The sequence below is a fragment of the Vanacampus margaritifer genome, chromosome 18 (genome assembly GCF_051991255.1).
Source record: "Vanacampus margaritifer isolate UIUO_Vmar chromosome 18, RoL_Vmar_1.0, whole genome shotgun sequence".
Lineage (NCBI taxonomy): Eukaryota > Metazoa > Chordata > Actinopteri > Syngnathiformes > Syngnathidae > Vanacampus > Vanacampus margaritifer.
Window position 1 is genome coordinate 12,886,327 of NC_135449.1, and position 22,601 is coordinate 12,908,927.

General features: G+C 38.1%; 1 protein-coding gene across 2 annotated transcripts; it reads right to left on the reverse strand.

Annotated features, from left to right (window-relative positions):
- Positions 1-34: 34 nt before the first annotated feature.
- On the reverse strand, positions 35-20,926 carry sap30bp (SAP30 binding protein). Of its 2 annotated transcripts, none has more exons than XM_077550207.1 (10): positions 20,758-20,926; positions 18,665-18,783; positions 16,450-16,500; positions 10,411-10,450; positions 5,983-6,071; positions 2,632-2,723; positions 2,396-2,508; positions 2,270-2,328; positions 1,742-1,835; positions 35-975 (listed from the first exon to the last, which is right to left on the reverse strand). In XM_077550207.1, the coding sequence occupies exons 1-10, from the start codon at positions 20,852-20,854 to the stop codon at positions 794-796; spliced, it is 936 nt and encodes a 311-aa protein (XP_077406333.1). In that variant the 5' UTR covers positions 20,855-20,926; the 3' UTR covers positions 35-793. The 2 variants fall into 2 exon arrangements, with proteins under 2 accessions (XP_077406333.1, XP_077406332.1); XM_077550206.1 differs by having other exon boundaries at positions 35-972; positions 20,758-20,869.
- Positions 20,927-22,601: the final 1,675 nt, after the last annotated feature.

Here is a 22,601-nt window from a genome sequence, read left to right on the forward strand (position 1 = left end):
ATTTTTTTTTGTTAAGAATCAACACCAAGTGGGACACAATCATGAAGTTTATACAATTGTTTTCAAACAAATAATTGAAAAGTAAGGCATGTGACATTATTCACCCCCTTTTCTCTCAGCAGTAACTGACTCCAGAAGTTCCCTGATGATTTCTGAATGATGTTGTTCTAAATGACTGATGATGATCAATAAGAGGTCACCTGTGTGCAATTCAGTCTCAGTATAAATGCACCTGTTATGTTAAAAGAATATTGGGGGGCAAAAAAAGCATCATGAAGACCAAGGGACACACCATTCTTTTTACACAGATCTCATTGCTGGTCATAATTTTGTATGGTAATATCTATTTACATTATCTACTCTTTAAAAGCGTACAGTTTCTGATTGTGCGAAGCGAGAGAGAGGATATCATGTTTGTTAGAATTACATATCACAATAGGAATTGCGCTGTTTATTCACCATATCAGAAACAGTATTTACAATTGTTAAAATAGGAAAATCCATCCATTCATCCATTTTGTTCTCCAAATGCCTTTTGCTACAAGAGGCATGATGCTGCACCAGAACACGATGCCTAAATTCTCATTTACAGTTAAGCTTCTTATTCCACATTTTTTCCTCTCACTGCTGCCAACATGCTAAAATCAAAATGAGGTGCAGCAGAAGAATGAAGAGTTGCGCTGAGTTCTTTAGTTCGTCCTTACGATAAATCGCAGTTTAGAATCCCAGAGAAAGAAGGACGTTCAGTCTTGCACCAACGAGCACTCGGACGTGCCAGCTTTCCATCACCTGTTCACTGTTTGGCTTTCTTTACGATGGTGCCCACCGCAGATATAACGGTGGTCTTGGTGCCGCTGGCTGTGGTCGTCACGGACACGACGGCCGGCAAGGTGGCCGTGGTGGTGATGAGCGTTGGCTGGGCCAGGGTCACTGGGATGGCAGAGTCCCACTTGCTCTTTCTCTTCTGAGCATCTGCTGAGACAAGTCACAGTTGGAGTGTTTCCTTCTTTCTTTCTTTCTTTCTTTCTTTCTTTCTTTCAAAAAGCAATCTATTACTAAAGGTGTCAAATCAGTGTGTTAATTTTGAGTTAATTTAAAGTTCCGTTAACGCCACTAATTTTTTTTAAATGCGCGATTTATGACCTTGGAAAACTTGGAAAGTCTCTATTGGGGGAAATTCCAGTCACAATGCAGCAGACACATCCACATACAAATTTAGCAATAATAAATTTAATAATAATGCATATATTTGTGGAGACTGGGATCAAGTTGTATTGTACAATTTTAAAAATGTGCGGAATTTCACAAGTTACTTCATGTTCAAGATTAGATAGCGCTTAATATGAAAAGAAAAATGCATTGAGCTGTCATCAATGTCTATACAAGTAAATAAATGTAATTATGCCATCTAGTGGCAGAAAAATGACCTCAACAAATACCAATCACAATTGTTTTTTTACAGTTAGAGTACATCTTTTTAATTTTAACTTTCTTATGAAATTACTACTAAAAGATGCAGCCAAATTCCTATTTTTTAATTAATTTCCCCCCCACTTTTGTTAACAAGAATAGGAAAGCTTGGAAAAAAATATTTTATAGTACATTTTATTGTACATTTAGAACAGATCTAAAATTTGCGGTTAACTATTGAAGTCATGTGATTAATAACGATTAAAAAAATATTGCCTGACACTACTAATTAACAAATAAACAATTGTTAATTTGACTAAAATGTGTTTACCTGTGGATGTAGTGGTTGTGCTGCTGCTGTTTGTGGTTGAAGCTGATGTACTGGATGGGTTGGCGCCCTTCTTTGTACCCGTGACAAACTCGATCTGTACAAAAGCACATCCAGTTTTAATATATTTGAATTCTGTTGGTGATGTTTGATTGGAACCACTACAATCTGGAGCCACTGACATGCAACTTAAAGGGATTTTGCTTAAGGGTACGAGCAGTATTGAAAGCTTCACATTCCAACTTTATTCTTCACACTCTTATTTTAACTTGCATACTTTTGAGTACATTACACAGCGAAGAACAGAGCATGTTCTTTCTAGTTCCCTTTCTGACTAATATGCAGCTGCTGGAATGATGTTGCTGGGACTGATGACAGCTGTGTGTCAATGATGGCTTTGCCTTTCCATACATTATGAAATGCAATAAATTAATTACATAAGTAAAGGGGGGCGGGGCTGTGGGGGGGAATACTTGAGACACTAATAAGAGCATAGCTTGGCACACCATGATTGTTTCTAATAAGCCTCACCTTGGTCCGCTCCTTTTTGGCTTTTTCCAGCTTGTCCATCTCCACTTTCTGTGCTTTCGCTATAGAGGAGTTGAACGCATTAGTGAGTGGTGGTCACAACCAGATGCTGAGTGACAACAAACATACCGAGAGCTTCATAGTAGGACTCTTCTGACCAGACGTGAGGATCAAACATATCTTTTGGGTAGTTAGTACCCAGTTCGTCTATACTGCAGAACTGAATGAGCTTCTCGTAAATACTAGAAGGAAAAAAGAAAAAAATTGACCGTATAATTTATTATAATAATTTATATTTTATATTTGTGGAAGAGATTTTCCCTATATCCCAAACCAGAACACCCAGTGGTAGCCACGGTGCATACCTTGGATTTCGGAATTCTTTTTTCTTCTGAATGAGGATGTTTGTGTCAAAATCTCCATGGAGCTTCCTTTCGTACAGCTTGTGGATCTTCTCCTGTTGTGACAAGAATATCCAGATGATGTGAATTAACCATCAAAACAAAAACACCCACTAGACATATGGCCAGTGCTATAAAAAGCAAAAGGTCATTGTAAATTGTTTTTTGACAAGCCCCTGTGAACTGACCAATGTGCTGAGAGCTTCACGAGTGATAAATCAGGTCGTCTATAAAAAATGAAACCATATAATAACAGAAGAGCAACAATTCCCTCCAGATTCTCCTATTAAAGACCAAATTCTCTGACTGTTCAACATGGATTGACATTGATTAAAGACTAAATTAGAGATAGACCAACAGGGGAAAATAATTAAAAAATAAATAAATAAATCAAAAAATACAAATAATTATTATTGTCGATATGCCTTTAAGTAAATGTTTAATGAACATCTTTTTAATTTTGCAAAATTTATTTATTTTTTTGTTGGTAATCTTAGACAACAGATATCTGTTTTAAAACTGTAACAACAAGTTCAGGGATAGACTGATAATCCGCTGGGCCGATTATCGGCGCCCATGTTCAGCATTTTGACGAATATCGACATCAGCCATTTTGAAGAATCATACGGCCGATATTAGAGCCATTTAAAAAAGTGTTAACTTCAGGGAACTAATTATTTAAAAAATTCTGAGATGCTGCTGACCGTGGCAACTCCCTGTACCAAAATTTTAATACTTCAGATATTTCAAAATTTGGGAAAACTTTATTTACTGTAGAAAATAGGAAGCAACGTACCTATGTTTTTTATTTAACTTTTGAAGACATGCTATTGCCCCTGGGAGATCCCTGAAATTTTTGTTAGATTTTTAAAACAAAGATGTCTGACCAAGATTTCAATATTCAATTTCAGATTTCAATAGTTTACAAACCCTAGAAGTACTAATGCTTAAAAATTCCCCAAAAATAAGGGCTGGAGTTTGTATTTGTTCAAATTTTGATGCTAATATTTTCCCTTTTAGTGAAAATGACTATTGGCTCCAAATATCGGTTATCAGTGTCCTTGACAATTAATAATCGGTATCAGTATTGGCCCTGAAAAAAAACTATCGGTCTATCTCTATTAAAAACCTTAACGAAAACCCCAAAAAAGTAAATAGCTCCCCATTGTTTCTAGTCAATAAAGTTTTCCAAAATTTTTCAAAATATCTGAAATGTTAAATTTTCACTTATCATGGTTTGAATTTCAAACTAAAATAGAAGTTGCACACTGCAGTCCTGTTACTACGTCTCTTCTAGCCTCACGAGCCACAAAGTAAGGGCAAACTAATAATACATGCGGTATATCCGGTTACGACACTTATATATATATAATATAATAATATATAAATATATAATAAATATATATATTTTTTTAATATTAACACAAATTGAATTCAATTTTCTTGAAAACTTCTTGGGTGGTGGCCAGTTTACTTGGGTGGCCCGCCCAAGTATTAACATGGTGTGGGAAACACTTGAGAATTATAATTGGCTGGCTACCGCAGAGCAATGTGGAAGTGGATATGTCCAATAGTAGGCAGGAACACGACGAGTTCCTGCCCACTAGTTGTCATTCTAAGGAAAGCAAGGCTTGCCATTGGCCCAGCAGTTTATAGGGCGGGATGAGGGCTGGCTCACTGGATGCAGCAGACAGATCCGCCCTTACACGAAACTGATTTCACAATAATTCTTTAACCTTAGGGAATTTTGACGAAAACATGCCAATAACACGAACAAAGACAGCTACAAACTGTTTAAAATGATGTTTAAATAAGAAAAGTATCTCTCATTTTAGCACTTTGGGAATTCTCCATTGAGGGGAAAAGAGCATGGCAAGTGAAAACAAGTCATCCAATGATCTTCACTACAAAAAAGCAATGTTGACAGAATTATCTGTCAAGCAGCCAGGAAATAATGCGCTCGCAGATAAGAACCTCAGCACAAAATTTGAGAACTGTCAAGACAATTTGGAACTATAATTGTTGCACATTTGTCAGATAATAAGGCTTTTCTTAGGTTAATGTTCGAACTCTGTCGGCTTTCTTATCTCATACTGTGCACATCTGAGAGCCAGCTAAACTCACGATAGCAACCAGGAATTGTTTTTCTTGCCAGTTCAGGGCCCGAACGGAAAAGATACATTCTTGCAATTGCGAAATAGCAAAAGAATAAAATTATCCACATAGAGAACATGTTAGTAACACTGAAGCATTTTTGCGTATGCGTGTCCCGAGGCCACGGATACCCAGGCAATACTGGTGAAAGTGAATCATTAATTTAGCGTTTAGGTGTGGGGAGTGGAAGCCTTGCGGGCATCAAGTTGAGCTGTTTGCTTACTAAATCCTCCTTGTGTCCCGACCTGCCTCTGCGCCTTACAGAACAAATCTTATCGCACTCTGAATTTATGTAGAAATTCACAAAATGTAGAATTTCACCCTGGGGGCAAACGCTAAGTTATTTACCTGACTTGGAAGCCGACAGTGCTAACACACTGATGACTGGTTGAATATCAAGCCCGACTAATGCGGCATTACTGGCATATATTGCAATTTGAAAGGGACAAATGATGCTGTGATAAAGATTCCTGGAGGAGCGGGTGAGGTGCTCACTCGAACATGTGTGTTGTTCAACACCTCTACAGAGTGTCAGTGGAAGTGATACAGCACTATAAATCAAGAATATAGAATGCAGGACACTCTTTGAGGTTAAATTTTCTCTAATGTCTGTCTTTTGCTAACCTTTCATGGCGCACACCGATTTGGAATTCTTTACATTTTCATTGTTGCAGCTGCTCAAATTAACATTCTTGACCTGTCACCTTCAGGGATTTAAACACTGATGGCAGGCTCGATGTCATCAGGTCAAGCCAATGTAGACTTTTATTCAATTCATTATGTCAATTCTTACGAACTTGCTCTTTGTTTTATTTTGAACTCCAAAGTGTAACTTGCATAAGAGGCATGTCTTGACTGCTGCCGAAGCAGCCAGAGTCAAGTATTTGGCTTTGAGCAGGACAGTTTTATTGCTTGCAACCTGTGAGGTGTGCACATAAAACACAAGATTCTATTCTAGCAGGATGATGATCTCAGAATTCCACAAGCCTGGTACATCAACAACAGTCTCACCTCTGGTCTGACCGACAACAATATCCTGTCCTTGATAGCAATACATCATATAAGGAGCTACAAAAATAACCTGGTTCATGTTTGAATAAATAGAGCTGCGAAGCAATGAAAGTTGATTCATTCTGGGATTAACTTCGGAGGAGTGGCTACCTGTAGGTGGCTGGAGCAGCGTCCCGGAGGCTCGGGTGGAATCCTGATCTCATCAGGTGACATGTTTCTCACCTTCTCTGAGAAGAGAGCTGTGGAGAAGGAAGAAAAAATAATGAGACAAATTCTACACTTCAACAGTGCGCAACATATTTTGCAGTGCCAATTCAATACTTAAAAAGTTAAATTTGCATTTGGCCCTTATCAGAATTGGTGTCTAACTCTTTGTACAGTGTTAACATTTCAGTGTAAAGTTAACTCAAAACTGAGTTAAATAACACTGTACAGTCTTAAATCTTGAGAGAGAAACATGACTTGCAGCAGTGTTGATTCTTTACTCTACTGTGTATGTAAATGCTGGTACCTCTGTTGCAAAGTTTTAAAAATGAAGGGTCAGAATGTTTGTGACTTTGAGACGTTCATTCACTTTAGCCCTGTAGATAAAATGAGCCTAATTGGACACAATGGCGTAAAAATCGCACATATCAGGGAGTGGCCACTGTTGGAGCTGAAAGACAAGAGAGACTCCTTTTCTACCTCCATCATTCCCTTTGGAACCATCATCTGTTTTGCTTTTGGTGGGTCTTCTCTGACTTTGCGCCAGACATTCCACCGTCGCACCATCAACCAGACACATGGCTTTCACTTTGACGCTTATTCAGGTGTCTGTCATACCTGGAATGAGTGTTGCAAGCGGTGTGTTGTGTGTGAGTGCAAGAGCAGGAACTTTTTCCCTACAAGCAAGACAAGTTCAAACTTGACTGGACATTTGAGGATCATTTACCGAAGTAGCTGACTTTCAGCTCAGCAAGATGAATTATCTTTGCTTTTTAAAGCATACTAGGGAATGTCCACCATCAATCAAGCACAATGACTACTGTGATGCAAATTATTTTGTAAGCTTTTGCTGGATCTTTGTCATGTACTATATACATGAGGGGGCGCCGTGGATCAGTGGTAGAGTGGTCGTCTCCCAACCCAGAGGTTGTGAGTTTGGTCCCATGCCATTGTGACCACGTCCAAGTATCCTTGAGCAAGATACTGAACCCCCAGTTACTCCTAATGCTGGGCCATCAGTAGGTGAATGAGTAGTTGAATGTAAAGCGCTTTGAGGGCCTTGCAAGGTGGAAAAACACGATATAAAAAAGTACCATTTACACTTATATTAGGTGTATTAAAAAAAAAAGAAGTCCTCCCAGTTTGATCATATAAAACCTATTTGTAAAGATTCACAGTTCAGTGAGTGGTTGTGTTTTAAAAGGGTAAATCTTCACTCAAATAGGACATTTTGTGAATAATACAAAACCGGCCCGTCAAAGAGTCCAATCCAGCCCGTAAAGACACATCACAAACAGCAGTTTGTCACTAAAATGAATTGTTGTTGCTACTTTTGTCCACTGGACTGCACACTGACGACCACTTAAAAGTGGAAGTCAACCTTAAACATTTCTTGAGGATAATATGTTAGATGTGGCCTCACTAGTCTAAACATGGCATTCTGATTAATATTACATTTTGCCAAACGAGTTATGAAGCAAAATCGAGCCGATTTTATCCATCTCAGGGGCGCGACCATTTTTGCCACTTGTTGTTGACTGGAGATGACACCAATGGTGCTCAGGGCTCAGGAAACGACCAATGACAGCTCATCTGTTTTCTGAAGCTCATCTGTGATTGGTTGTTACCTGAGACCTGAGCAACATTGATGTCATCTTCAGCCGACGACAAGTGGCAAAATGGCCGCTCCCTGAGATGGATAAAAAAAAACGCTGGATTTTGCTGCTTAGCTCATATTGTATTTTTACAGAATACCATATTTAGACTAGTGGGGCTGCATAAAACATATAATAGTCCAAAATATTTTTGGGGGGTCGACATCCCCTTTAAATGACATTCTGAAATTTAGCTATTACTCGGGATTTGATGTAAACATTTTGCGCTCATTTGTGTGAAGTAATTTAAGATTACTTGTAATTAATTGATTGTGATTGTAATTCATTTCACCCCCCAAAAAACAAGATGTATTTTGACCTGTGGTTATTGATAGCTAATTAGGCCACGGACATACTGATCTGGCACACTTGAAATCAAAGGTAGGCGAAAGTGGCCCCTGAATTAAAATGGGTTTGACACACCTAAACTACATTGTTCTTAGTATCCCGACAGTTAATGTCAGATACATTGCGGTAGTAGGATTGTAGGACCTCTTTACTAGCAAGGTATTGCATATACCACTGGTTCCAAACCCCGGTCCTCGAGTACCCCTATCCAGCCTGTTTTCCATGTCTCCCCAGCCAAAACAGCTGAGGATCGTTATCAGGCTTCATGCAGAGCTTGCTGATTAGCTGATCGTTTGAAATTGAAACACCTGTGTTGCTTGTGAGAGACATGGAAAACAGGCTGGATAGGGGTACTCGAGGACCGCGGTTGAGAACCACTGGCATACACCACTCGTATGTCTAGCCGTGTTGCATTACTTTCGCAGGTCGTCATTCACATCTCTTCTTCCGTCTGTAAGGAGGCTTTCACAACAAACGAGTTTTCATAAAACTTGAACGCAAGTAGTGTAGGACAAAAAATGACCCTGAAAACATTGTGCCTGTTTTATTTATGTCTTGTGTAAAAATCTATGGTCCAAAATTGATATACTATGTTTTTTGCACTGTGCCAAAGTTGAACTTTGCGCTTCTACAAACAGGAGGGATGCCGTTGCATACTGCTGAATGTTTTCCAGCCCCTATGCCGTTTACCTCGGTCTACTGCTCAAGCGTGAATTCAGACTCCCACGTATCAGTACAGACTTGCCACCAAGGACTCGCCGCGTGTCAGAGGCGGCGCAACATCTCCCCTCGATAGCGATAGTCAAAGCTCGCCCACTTTTCCAAAGAGAGGCGAGTCAGCTGTCTGGATCCATAAACTAATGCTATGCATGCTTGCACACATTTCATGACAAGAAATATGCAAGCAGTTATTGAGCCTTGCACGCAGTCTTTTCAAGAACTGATTTGGCCACGGGCAAGTCCAATGGGTGAAGATGAACAATCTTGCACACTGTCACCGACAATTTAACATTGTAGCTAGATCAAGGTTCGAGCCTTGTAGAAGTCATAAGATTAGTGGTGTTAATTAATTAATGAAGAATATGTCATTTTAAATCAAAGAAAACTGAAAAACTTTAGGAAGTGATAATCAACCACAATCAGGATGGCTATAAAATGGCATCAATCAGCATACAGCCAGTAAATAATAATCAGTTTCACAACTGCCATCTGTTCTGCTGGAAACAGCCAGAAAGTCACAATCTGTGCCCTGCGGGTCTCTTTGGACAGTGACACAATGCACGTCCCTTCAGCGGGTAGACAAAGAACTGTCTTCAGCATGCTGACAGGAGGCGCACTGTGACATTTACTGCCAGACAACACAACAGAGGAGCCGAGCGCTGCTGCTGGAATGCCAAGTGTCCAGTTATGAGTCACGCTCAGACACCCGCATAACACTGATGGCAATGGAGTCATCTTGAAAACAAAAACATGCTGCATTTCCCTCTTGTTGATAAATCTAATGAGGCTTAGAAGTCAGTGAAGTGGATGAGCTTTTTGATTCATGACACAAGCAGAAACATTGAACTGCTTAGTCATAATTTTTTCTGATTAGATTAATCAGCTCTTGAGTTTTAAAGCCTACAGTTAAAGGAAAGGTGCACTTAATGATGGCCTCAAGCTCGGGGCCAGAATCAACAAATAGCTGAGTGAGAACACTGTGTGCTCTATGCAGGGCGAATAAAACGCCACTCCTTGCATCACTCATTTCCTGCCTGATATCATACACACACACCTGCACGGGTCAGCGATTACTCACTAAGCGTTGCCAACTCCTGTGTTCGACCTTCATGAACCATCTTTCAAATGGTGGACAAAGAGCCTTTCAGAACTCAATGCGAGTCCAGTTAGTGTTTGACACATTGACTGCACCCAAATGTCACTGAAACGATTAAGGGGCTATTCTTTCTTTTTTCTGACGAGTACAACTCATCGTATCAAAAACACTTACGGCCACTTTCCTCCCATTTTTTTTTATTTTACATTCCATGTGAAAAACCATTGTGCCCTTTAAAAAAAACATTTTTTTGGGGGGGGATGAAACTAAATGAAGACATTCCCAAAAATTTACATACCAGTGTGTGTTTTTTTCATCCCAAAAACATTAAAAAAAAAAAGGACATAGGTGTTTTTCACATAGCAATTCATGCTGAATTTTGAAGGTGCTGTTAAGAATTACAAAAGGATTTTCAGCCCATGAAAGATGTCCGGTCATCGTTGCACGTCAGTTTCGAAAACTATTTCTACATTAATGTACATATGCTTTTAGAACTTGTTCTAAACACAATTTCCACTTATGCAAGATAAACATTTTGTGCACGTTTACACTTACCAACAAGCTCATTTGGATCCTTTGTTTCTACTTCTGATGCCTATGGAAAAAGCAAAAGAAGACAAACATTGCACTTTGTTAGCTATAATCTGCATTGGAGAATCTAAAATAGTAGATGGATGGAAGAACAGAACCTGTGAAGTCCATCAAGGTTATCTTGAGATTAGAGTTGTCAAAATGTACCAATTAATTAACACTATGATTATTGAATTAATTGAAAACTCGTTTGACAATTAAGTAATCATTCAGAATCATTGTTTAAGGGTTGCTCCACACCAAATTACCCGGTGGATTTAAACAAGCAGATTTTGACTTGAAAGGAACTTGGTATGCTTGTTGATCGTGATGCCGCAACACTAAAACAAAAAATTTAGGACAATCGGAGAAGGTGTTTGGGAGCTACGGTCCGCTGAATTTAGACATTTTGGGCAAAAAAAAAAAAGGGCATGACCCAATATTCAACTTTCAATGAATATCTGAGTGTACAGATACTGACTCCTTACTGCTGCGAAACAAAAAAAATCATCAAGTTCAAATTTTCATCTCTGAAACTTTTGTATGTTTAAAGAATATCTGCCATTGTGAGATTACATTTCATGAAACATTTTGTTATGGTCAAGTGATCCATGAGGTCAATTTCAAGGTCAAAAGGTTACTAAAACATACACAAATCTTCGCAGATTTTGAATCCTTGTTGAATTCCATAAGCAACAATACCCGGTTTGTGAAGATTGACCCAGCAGTTCGTGAGACATAAGGGTTCGAAGGAATGCCCCTTTCTGCCAAAAATGTCAATAGTCAAAATTCGGCAGGCCGTAGATCCCAAACCGCAGCTTCAATGTACTTGAAAGGTGAGATTTAGTGTTGTGAGATCACTATCAACAACTATAATAAGTTTCATTAAAATCACAATAGTTAAAATGTTCTTCTTTTTTTTGTGTTTAAACTTGTTTTCAGATTTGGAAATTAAAATCCTCTGATTTCTGATTCTTATTTAAATTATTCATTGATTTCTGTCAAAATAGGACATTTGAAAACATCTGCTGTTATTTTGAAACCAAACAGTATGTGGCGAAAAATGGTTTTGTATGCAAAATTAAGTTTGATCCGATTATTCGATTGAATAATCCTACAAATATTTGACAATGACAGCTGTAAATATCAGATACAATAAGGTTGTGAAAACAACAGACGCATACAGTTTTTTTTTTAAAATGAAATCCTTGATTTGGCAAAAGGTGGAGTGAATTATTTCTCAACCTCTAAAGTATGCTGCATGTTGTGCCAGCATCGACTGCATAACAGGTTCAGCACAAACAAACAACAGTGCTGTTTTTCACCGGCATCACGTTGTTCACTTAGCAACTGCCCGGGCACATCAAAGCATTGTCCTGACTGTGGCAAACTTGCGTGACCCGACAGGAGGGTGGCAAATAAAAAAACATGCAGGCACAGCAAACCTGTGGGGATAATAAACTATGTAGCACCTGAAGTTTGACACTGAAGAATCCGAGGATCTGAGATTTTTGCTCCTGTTTCGTTTGCCTTCACAGGTGGCAGCATGGCTGGTGTTCTCATATACTGAACTGACATGTTTCAAATGTTTTTTTTAGAGCAAAATCTGAACTCTTTTAAGCTACCGAAATAACACTCAGAGCAAATACAGTAAAGTTTAAACATTAACTTTGCTTGAAAGTGTTGCTGACAACAAAACACCACTATAAAGGTGGCAATATTTTCATCTCTATTACCATCAAAAGATGTTTGGTTCATTTGACAGAAAGTGTGGAAAACAAAACACAATGCAATACAATAAAGCTGTTATTTATGCTCCAAAGTAATACAAATATGACAATAGCCTCTGTGTGAGTCACTTGTTGAAGACCTCCATGTAATCTACAGGGCATCCTCCATTTATTTAGATGCCATCTTTGAATGACATGATGATGTGAAGTCATGAATAGATTAAGGATATTCAATAAATTAATATTTTTAGGGGTGTGAAATGCCTAGTACCTGGTGACTCAATTTGTATCACGATTCATAGGTCACGATTCGATACCGATTAATCCCGATACAAATCTATAAATTGATTATTGCGATTTTTAAAACTCAAATTTAGAAAATACTAATCAGTAAACTTGTACATGTACACTGTAAGATTTGTATGAAATTGTATTCGTCTGAAAATTCAGGCTGCAGTCTGTTTAATGTTTGAACAGCACTGAAATAAAATATTAAGGCTCAATGTTCCATTAATATAACATCCTTCCATGCTTAATGTGTAAATCTTAACCCTAAGTAAGACGTTTTGTTGAATATTCCCATTAAAAAAATCGATGTTTAAAAATCGATTCGGCCGCATATTGAATCGATTCGAGAATTGCGCGCTGTAATATCGCGATATATTGCCGAATCGATTTTTTCTAACACCCCTAATTTTTTACCATAGATTTTTTTTTACCAGAGATTTCAAGTACTATTAAAATCACACAAAATTTGAATGTAGTCGCAAATTCGAAGATAAGATAATTTAATTTGGCCCCTCATTTTTTTATTTTGTTGTTGAGGAAACCACAAACACATATTGAGTGGTTTCAATCCTATTTGGGTGACACTAACTTTTTGTGTTAGCCTTGTTTACTTTGAGTCTGACTCTGCCTCTGTCATATGGTGTTCCACAGGTTTCTATTTTGAGGCCACCTGCTGTTTTCATTGTATTTGCTGCCCCTGGGTTACACCTTAAGAAAACATGTTTTGTCCTTTCACTGCTATGTGGATGACGGTCAATTCTATGACCCACTGAGAAAAATCGACGCTTTCTCTTTAAGGCCACTTTTGTCCTGTCTGGAGGAAGTCAAGGCATGGATAGCACGTAATTTCTTTAACTTCAATAAAAAGAAAACTGAAGCTATGGTGTTTGGTTAATTATTCATTTTTGTGCTATTTTTCGTTTTACTCGTTTTTACTCCATGTACAACACTTTATATGCAGGCAGGTTGTTTAAGCACTTTATAAATGAGTTCAATGTTTATAATTTTTTGGGAAGATTTTTAAAAATACTTTAAAATTCATTTTTGAAGGGCATCAACGCAGATTTTCGCTATTTGCTAGCCATCCTCATCCTTGCGAATAGCTGGGTTTTCTGATTTTCAGTAAAAACAGAAACAGGATCTAAAAGTACTGAGATTGAAACTTAACTGCCCATTAACATGCCAATTAATCAAATAAATGAGTACACCCCAAACGACGTTAGAAACCCTTGAGTTTCCATTCAAAGTCTAAATTTCCCATGGTATAACGATGTTTGTTTTGTTTTATTCATTTTTTCTTTTCGGATACATTATTATATTATTACATCGATCGCATAATATCATTTGCAACATTGACATCCGAAAGAAGGGCTGACGGGTAGAAGGCATGGGTTATTTGGTTTATCAGTCAGTGTGCGCAAACAAAAATTTTATTTAAAAAAAATAATACATTACAAAATTAAGTAGTAAAGTAAAATGTTAGTTGACAATTTCAAACATTTGAATTAGAAGTATTCAGAATGATGAAAATCAGTGTGGTGAGAAATTGTTTTTTTTCTCATTAAAAAAATGATTTTTCAATGGGGTGTACTTTGCTGTGTATTTGTTGAGCACTCCAAGAACGTAAGAGTGCTACTAAACCGAATTAGGCTAAAATCTCACATCTGGTTGCAAGTTAGATTAAAAAAATACAAATAAATAAAGAGAACGTCTAGTCAAAATGCAGTCAAATGTAAAATAAATACTGTACATTTAACCAAATAACCTCAAAAGTACTTATGAGTACGATATTTTGGCAGTCACAGTATGGTCTGCAGGACTGCAAAGTCATGACAAGTGTTTGTGCTTCATTTCTGGTTTATGATAAATTGATTTATGGCTATCTAATAAAAATCCATTACTGCAATTGGCTGGCGACCATTCCAGAGTTTACGTGGCTTCTGGCCCAAAGTTAGCTGGGATCGGCTCCAGCTCACCTGTGACCATAATGATGACAAGTGCTGGAGAAATTGGATGGATGGATGGATGGATGAATGGCTTGTGCAGTTCAAATGCACAGACGTTGAATCCATCATTTACATAGGCAACAAACAGCTGGAACAATAGCATCGCCTGGGTGGCAACATGGGGACATCACCTACGCTCTGAGTGCTACTTCTAAATTTAAAGCACACCAGAAAGAGGCAAATATATTGTAACTGCAACAAATCAAATACTGTTGTTTCCCCATTTCCCATTAAAAAAAAGTGATGGGATGTATGTTTGTTTTAGAGCAGGTACTTACACCACAACTGTATATCACTGGAAGGCAGCCTTTTGCGCTGCGTCAGGGAGAGTTAGGAGGAAAGGGATTGGGTAGAACACACCATTTTTTAGGCAAGGAGAGTGCATTATTTTTGCTGTTAAAATATTTCTGCCAAGTACTGTGGGATTATACTGTACACTTTTTAGTATGCTTTAAAAGGAAATATGGGTGGAAGGACTCAATTTAGGGGTACTTCACACTCCTCAAAATGGGCTCGAAACCCCTATGCGGAAGACCCATTTATTCTGCCTTTCACTATACATCACCACTGGCCTATAAAATAAATGTTAAATTTTGGCCAAATAATTTGAAATTGGATAATTTGCCATGGCACCTTGATGACATCTATCACTGAATATGTATTCAAGTTGTGCTTTTAAAATGCAATCGTCTATTTGCTGATGTGTCCTAGCCTGCTGTATTATCCAAATAATTAGCAGCTATCAACAAAAGCTGTGGTCAATATGTTCTACTTTATTTGCGTATCCCTCACTGTATAGGAAAACCTTTGGAATATTTGTAATTTTTCCGTTTACATTTTTATTAGCAAAATCATGACAGTATTGATAACATAACCATTTTGGTCATAATTGTGGTGTGATATTGTCATACCATTTCATCTCTGTTGAGTGTACTGTTGACCATTACTGACTGCAGAATTTAGTTGTGTGGAGCACCAAGAGTGTGACGGCATTAGCTGATTAAAGACTGCAGCACTTTACAATGGTCCACTTGTGATGAAATCAACATTGATTATTGTTCCTAACCTACCCACATATATTAAGCCGGAAGGGATAATACACGCACCATAGCTGAGAAAACAGGGTAACAAGGAATAAAACAAGTGGCAAGTCTGCAGTTTTATTGGTTTAAATGTGTATGTATGTAAGGTTTGGATACTCGTCTACAATTATTTGGTATATCCTTTGATTGATAGTTTGACTACCCTTTCCAAGGGAATGCTGACATGTCGGTGCATGCAATAGAGAAATGTCATCATGACACACAGGATTTGGAGTAATATAATAAAAACAAATGGTTGCAGACTCGCAGTCGTTCCTTATATTGAAGCCAAATGATTTAATTTACTCATCGATTAAAAATAAGCTTATTAGTTGGAGCCCTGTATTTGTCTAAAGGCATTTTCATAACACAAATCGGCAGCGATATGATCGAAAAGCCGCAATGTAACCCTACTATGTAGATAAATGTTTGAATGAAAAACACTTCTTGGCCATAAATCCATTGGAAATCAACTGAAAAAATAGTATGGAATTGAACCCCCCTCCCCCCCTTTTTTTTTTGCAAACTGTAAGTGTTGTATGTGCAGATATCTATTAAGTGGACGACACATCCCATGCAATTAGAGCGGTGACCACTTTCTGAAGATATGCATGCTACTAGCGCTTACATTTTATAACAAATCGCTGAAAAATGAGCAGGCAAAAATCTAACAAATCGGCGATCTGTATCAAACAAGGGCCGCAGTATAAACGCGCCCTCTGAAGAACAACATCATCCACTCACCTTGTCACACATTTCAAGATACACACAAGTACCTCAAAGAAGTGCCAGTTTTTATGCTCTTCTATCTTACTGAATAAACAGTCATCAACAGTCATGAGAAGCCCCACAGCACCATCTATTGTGCAAAAATATTTAACATGTGCGAGTGCCACCCTATCACTTTTGCTCAAATACCTCAACTTCATCTGCGTCCCTTCCCTCGTCAGACTCGTCATTCGTCATTTCCTATGAAAACAAAAATGCAGGTGGTTAACACTTTAATGATCCAACGGTGAAAGAGAGTAGGAGGGACACTGAGTAGCGGGCACTGATTGGATGAGCTAATCACACCTGCAAGGTTCCACAACTTGTACCCACAAACCATGTACAATTAAAGTAAGACATTGTTTGGAATATGAAACATGTTTATGATGTAATTTCAGGGTTTTTAACATTTGTTTTCTGAGGATCTCTACCAATGTGAATGGGGAAATGCACAGCACTGCTATTATATGCAATGTATGCACTTTCTAAACAAAACAAGTTTAACATAACCCATAAACTACCTCTTTATCTAGCAATTTGCAAAACATCCAGTAAGTAAACATAACTTTATTTAAACCAATCCCTTATAGTTTTACACCAATTTAGTAGTAGTATGCAAAAAAAAAAAAATGTAAGTAATGTACGTCTCCATAAATGTACGTTCAACTACAACACAAATTAGGCACAAATCGTGGACAGAGCCAATCAAGGAAAGTGAAGGGTGCGGCCACCCTTGAATTGTGTGTGTGTGTCTGTGTACCGTACATACTGTACATCTGGAGATGCATGTGCTGCAGACAGATAGGGCGAAGATAAAAACTGAACTGATCTGAGAAAAATATTGGTACATGAGCTATGGGAAGTGACATACTCCCAGTCTACTGCTGTAGGGGATCGCCATCGGACAGGCTAAGATAACGTCTCTATTTTCTACCATTCAAAACCAAATCCACATCTATGAAATAGTGTTCCCCTGTCAGTACAGAAGTCTTCACGACTTGAGGGTGGCAAGCAGCTACTCGTGCAGACACCGAAAAATATGCTGCAGCTTGAACTCTTCTCTCTTTTTTTGACATTCTTGTAGTAGATTTAACGTGACAAAAACTTTCATTCAGTCAATCACAGGCTGCTTGTAACGATTGAGTTTCCAAAGGTCCGCCAGGTTTATGAGCTTTAGCAATGATGTGAAAAATGCTGCTAGCTGCTGGCCTTAGATTTATTTTTATTTTTAACTGGCCTACACTTTTCTCTGCCCATTCCTGTAAAAAAAAAAAATGGAGTTGACTAACTTGACAATAATTTCCGTTGCTGGCACTCCTCGTTAGGGTTCCCGTTCATGACATTTCACGTTGATCAAGTTAACAACTAGTAAACACAAGAAAAAGCAATTACAGCAAAAAAACAAAAAACAAAACTAGAATTCTGCAATAGTGATCAATGTTAACGATGAGTCTGGACCAAGTGTCCCAGAATGCTTAATACTTAAATAGAAATATTGTATAACTTGTTCTTTATTCTCAAAAACTACAATAAGTTATAGGAACTGTGGCTGAACTGTGTTCAGAGCAAAAGTCGACAAAACAATGCAAACACTTGCAATACAAATTTCAAATGGATAAAGTTAAACAACCCGATACTTTCTGACATATGAGAGGTAGACGAGTTGGGGGAAATATCGTTGGTCACGGGGTGGACTCGGTGGAGTTATTTATTGTGCCTTCATTTACGATACCACTTTCCCTCATTCGGGTCTGGCCTGTGTGGGAGCTTATCACACTAACCTAATCTTGGGCAAGAAGTGGGATACACTCTGGAGTCTATACTGGTCGCCAGCCAATCACATCACGCATAAAAACAAACCAACACTCAAATTCACCCCTATAGAAAATTAGGAGTCTTCAATAAATGCATGCACGCATGATTTTGGAATGTGGGAGGAAGCCAGAGGAAACCTTCCAAACAACACACAGGAAGGCAGGAGCTGAGATTCAAACCCAGAACCTTCCTGTCTCATGAGGCAAGGGATGTTTCTGCATAAGGATGGCTGGTTAAATAAATATACAATGAGTGAGGTGAACGACTCAGGGTCATGTTAAAAATTGTGAATAAATTCCTCTCTGGACTCTTCAGTGAAATCAGTTTGGTGCACACTTAATGACATTGAAACTTTCTGGCCATTTCCAAAATGGCGTTTGGCCAAAATTTGCCAGGATTTTTTTTGAAATACTATTCAAACCAACAAGGCCCCACTTTTGTGCCATTAGCACACAGACTTGTTCATTTGGTTGCATCACTTCTGCCGACAAAATCATCAGTTGCATGTACTTGACAAGCCAGAAAGTGAATTCAGAATTCAAATATTTACCGAGTTACTTTCTCTGCTGTCTTCATTTTCAGACTCCTTTTCAACAGCATTCTCAGTTCGATTGAGTTCATCCTCGCCATAGCCAAACACAAGCCCTCCTGTCCCAGCATGCTCCTCTTCTGATGGACAAGAAGAGACACCAGAAGGACAACAACAACAGGTCAGCGGAGGGAAGCTCTTGGCTTAGACACCACGCTGACGTGTTCAATTGGATGCACGGCACCACACTGCCCCTAAGAGGCCAAAACATTCAGGAACACTCAGTATTTGTTTTGAATTGTTATTTTTGTATATGTACAGTATTCTTATTTAATTTCTCGCTGTCCTTTTAGAGTAATATTTAAAGCTACGTTTTCAAGGAGTCAAAGAATTTTCCTATACTCAAAATTCAAGGATACAAAAATCCAATGACTTTTTTTTTTGTCCTACCAACACACATTTCCACATGACATAGCACAAAATACAATCCCTGAGGTCACAGGTTAGCCGATTAAGTCTCCGGACTTGTGAAAATAACATAAATTAAAATAAGTATGATAAAGAGGGCATTGTAATGCTTAAGTTTGAAAATGAAGAGGTAAAATGCAAGAGGCTTGAATTTCACATGATATTTACAAGGTTATTTTATACTTAACAAAAAGAATACTGTTTAACAATATAGTGTTCAATGTGAAAGGATTAATGGTATAGTAGATGAGTTTTAGAAGTTGAAAAATCATAATCATTTAATTAATTGTGATTTTAATCTCAATCAAAATAAATAATTGTGATTATTATTTTATTCCATAATCGTCCAGTCCTACTAAATTGCACACACATTCCAACTGGTGTATACAATGCAATGCATGGTGGTTTTGAGGACAGTTTTGAAACTTAAGTGAAAGAAATAACTTGCTCACATCTCAACCATTAACCAATTAATTACAGACGGCAGCTGCTGTAAATAGAAAGCGTCAGGGTAAGTAAAATTAACAATGGCTAGTTAATAAGTCAGCTCTAGAAGTTTAGAGTGGTGGTCCGTTCGGGCCATCATTAATGTCAACCCCTGATTTTACTGCAATGCGATGTCAGTTTGAATTTGAGTAATTGCTCAACCCTAATATTTATCAGTCAAATATAACTTTCAAACTATGCTCCGATTCACCGTTAATTACATCATTGATGTCACAAAATTATAACGTACCAGATCAAGGGGTTCACTTTAAATGTGAAAAATAAATAAATAAATAAATGCATGGTTGTGACAGAAAAAGTAAAAATAAGTGACTATGATTCTGTAATATGGAGTGAGCATTGACAATTCCAAGCTTTCACAAGTCAAAATGGTGGTCTAGTGAAATGTCACTCTCCGTTCAATGAAAAGCATTGGACTTTGGATCTTTGAACTGTAATTTGTTTTGTGGGGATTATTTTGATTTCAAATTTTGATTAAATCAAATTTGGCAATCTGCCAAAATTTAATTTGTATGGTAGTCAACGGCAAAAGCAATACAATACGCCTTTTATTTTCACCGTATGAAGGAAGCATTTGCGGTGCGTTGTATTGGGGAAATATCAGAAATGCCCGGATGTTTGGTGTTATCCACACAATGTAGTGAGTGCCCTGGTGCATCCATACATCTTTATGGTACAGTATTGAACAATCATTGGTAAATTGAAAATCAATATATCTGTATATGATACATTGCACGAACACATAAAATACAAATTAAAACAATATTATTATAATTAAATTGAATTAATTGATGTAATACATATGACAGAAAGTCCTCAGCTGACATCAATTGGGTATGTTGTATTTACGCAATGTGAATGACTTATTCAACGGCGCAAACGAGTGGGGTTCATTTTTATTTGATTAATGGGCGAGGAAATTATACATTCCACATTGCAAAAACGCCTATATTGTATTAATGTAGCAGGGATTAAGAGAATGATTCCGAACACAACCATAGACCGCCACATCTTTTTTTGAACTGCACTGTAGTGTAGACTAGCAAAATGCTAATTTAGTCTCCACATTAAGCGCGAGCGTGTAACAACAGATTACAATGTCGTTTCCCTTAATCTTAAACAAACACATTTGTCTCTACCTATCTCTTCTGGTTCGGGGTCAGAGTCGTCGGGCTCCGAATCGTCCCCATAGGCCGCCAAAGAGGAAAGAAGTACACTCTTTTTACCACTCGCCATCTTTTCGTGAATGGCGCTTCACTTTTCGGCGCAGACAAATAACGTCATTAAGAGCGTATGACGTCAGTTCCAGTGAGCTCTGGGAAATGTAGTTATGGGGCGACTAAACGCAAATTCGACGCCAAGTTTATCCATCCATCCATCCATCCATCTATAGGTTTATTCTGTAGCCTACTGATTACTTTTGTGCAATAGTACCTTTTCAAGCAATAACCAGAACAAACAATTGATATTATGTTTTGATCTATGTATTATAGTATGTTAGCTCTTGCATGCCAAAGAGAATCAGCAAAGGGCTGCTGACTTTGGAAAGAGGCATTGTTGGACCATTTGACATATTCACCTGAACATTAAGACAATTATAAACAGAAGTCAAATTTATTCTGTAGAAATTTTCAAATGGTTTTGCAGATTACCCATAAAAAAAAGTCTTGGTCCAGATTCGACCACATTCTTCCAAATATAACGTCTCTCAGACTCTCATATGTCTAGATCACTCCATATTTCGTCTTTCTCTGCTGATGCGACTTCTTCTTCGCCATCTTCTTCAGAGTCTCCTGTCCTGAGGCTGGGCTACGGCAGCATCCGTACAGCAGAGCAAACACAATGAGAGATAGTGCTCCCAGTACAAACACCACCATGACCACGAAGCCCCCCAGCGCCCATGGCTCTTGATGCAAACGCAGCAGGAACCAATCTATCCAGTCGTTGGGCTGCTGCTCTCCTGGTACGCTGCACAAAGTGATCAAACTAGTGTGAGAATGAATCTGGGTTTCTTGAAATAATTCATACTGTACTGTACATGCAGAACATTCATTCCCACTAATAACAGATGAATAACAATTAGGCATTGAAAGTTGTCATACTTTTAAAGCTGCTGATGCCGAAAACTATTGTCACCAAACACATTCCAGTTCAAAAACTCACCTCTCCACAGCCATGTCCCACTAAATGGTTCTCTCACAGCTCAGTGAGTTTGAACAGTGTGACCATAGCTTATGTCAATGGGGAGTTCAGAAAGCGACCCTCTTCATCCAGCTGCAGCAGAAGCCCTAAAACTATTTGTATATCGACAAAATGTTGCGGTTTCCCGAATCAGCATGCACGCAGGCAACAAGTGTAGGCCTCAAGCGTTCTTGTGTGAACATGGCGACACAAAAGCAGCAGGAGTTAATGTTTACACAAAATATTGACTGGTGAAGCCAAAAGAGGAAGCTGATCATAAACCCCGCCTCTGACATATCTCTTTTATACTGAATCTATGTTGACAATATTCAGAATGTCTGGCATTTTAACAGATATAATTGCACTTTGGGGCAGCACAAGTCTGCCTCACAGTTCTGAGATTTAAGGTTCAAATCTGGGCTCTGGCCTTCCTGTGTGGTGTTCTCCCCATGGGTATACTGCACCTTGAAATATAATATATACTGAAATTTAATACATAATCGATGTAAATGCAACTTTTTAAAATAAAATTTTGTTAGCACCAAATTTTGGATGGACGATTAGGATACAGTTGATTCAGATGAGTTTCTTACTAGAAATCACTCAGTCTCACTTTTTGACCAGGAGAGGGCACTGTCGTATCACTAAGCACCACATTATTGCGATTTATACTTTTAAAACGAAACTCCTTGAATAATTTGTCATTCTTATAACATGTATGTAATTTAACGTCGATTTTGTTGGCAAGCCCTATGAAATTAAGTTAATAAACATGGTTTGTTTTAGTTAAAATAATGGCTTT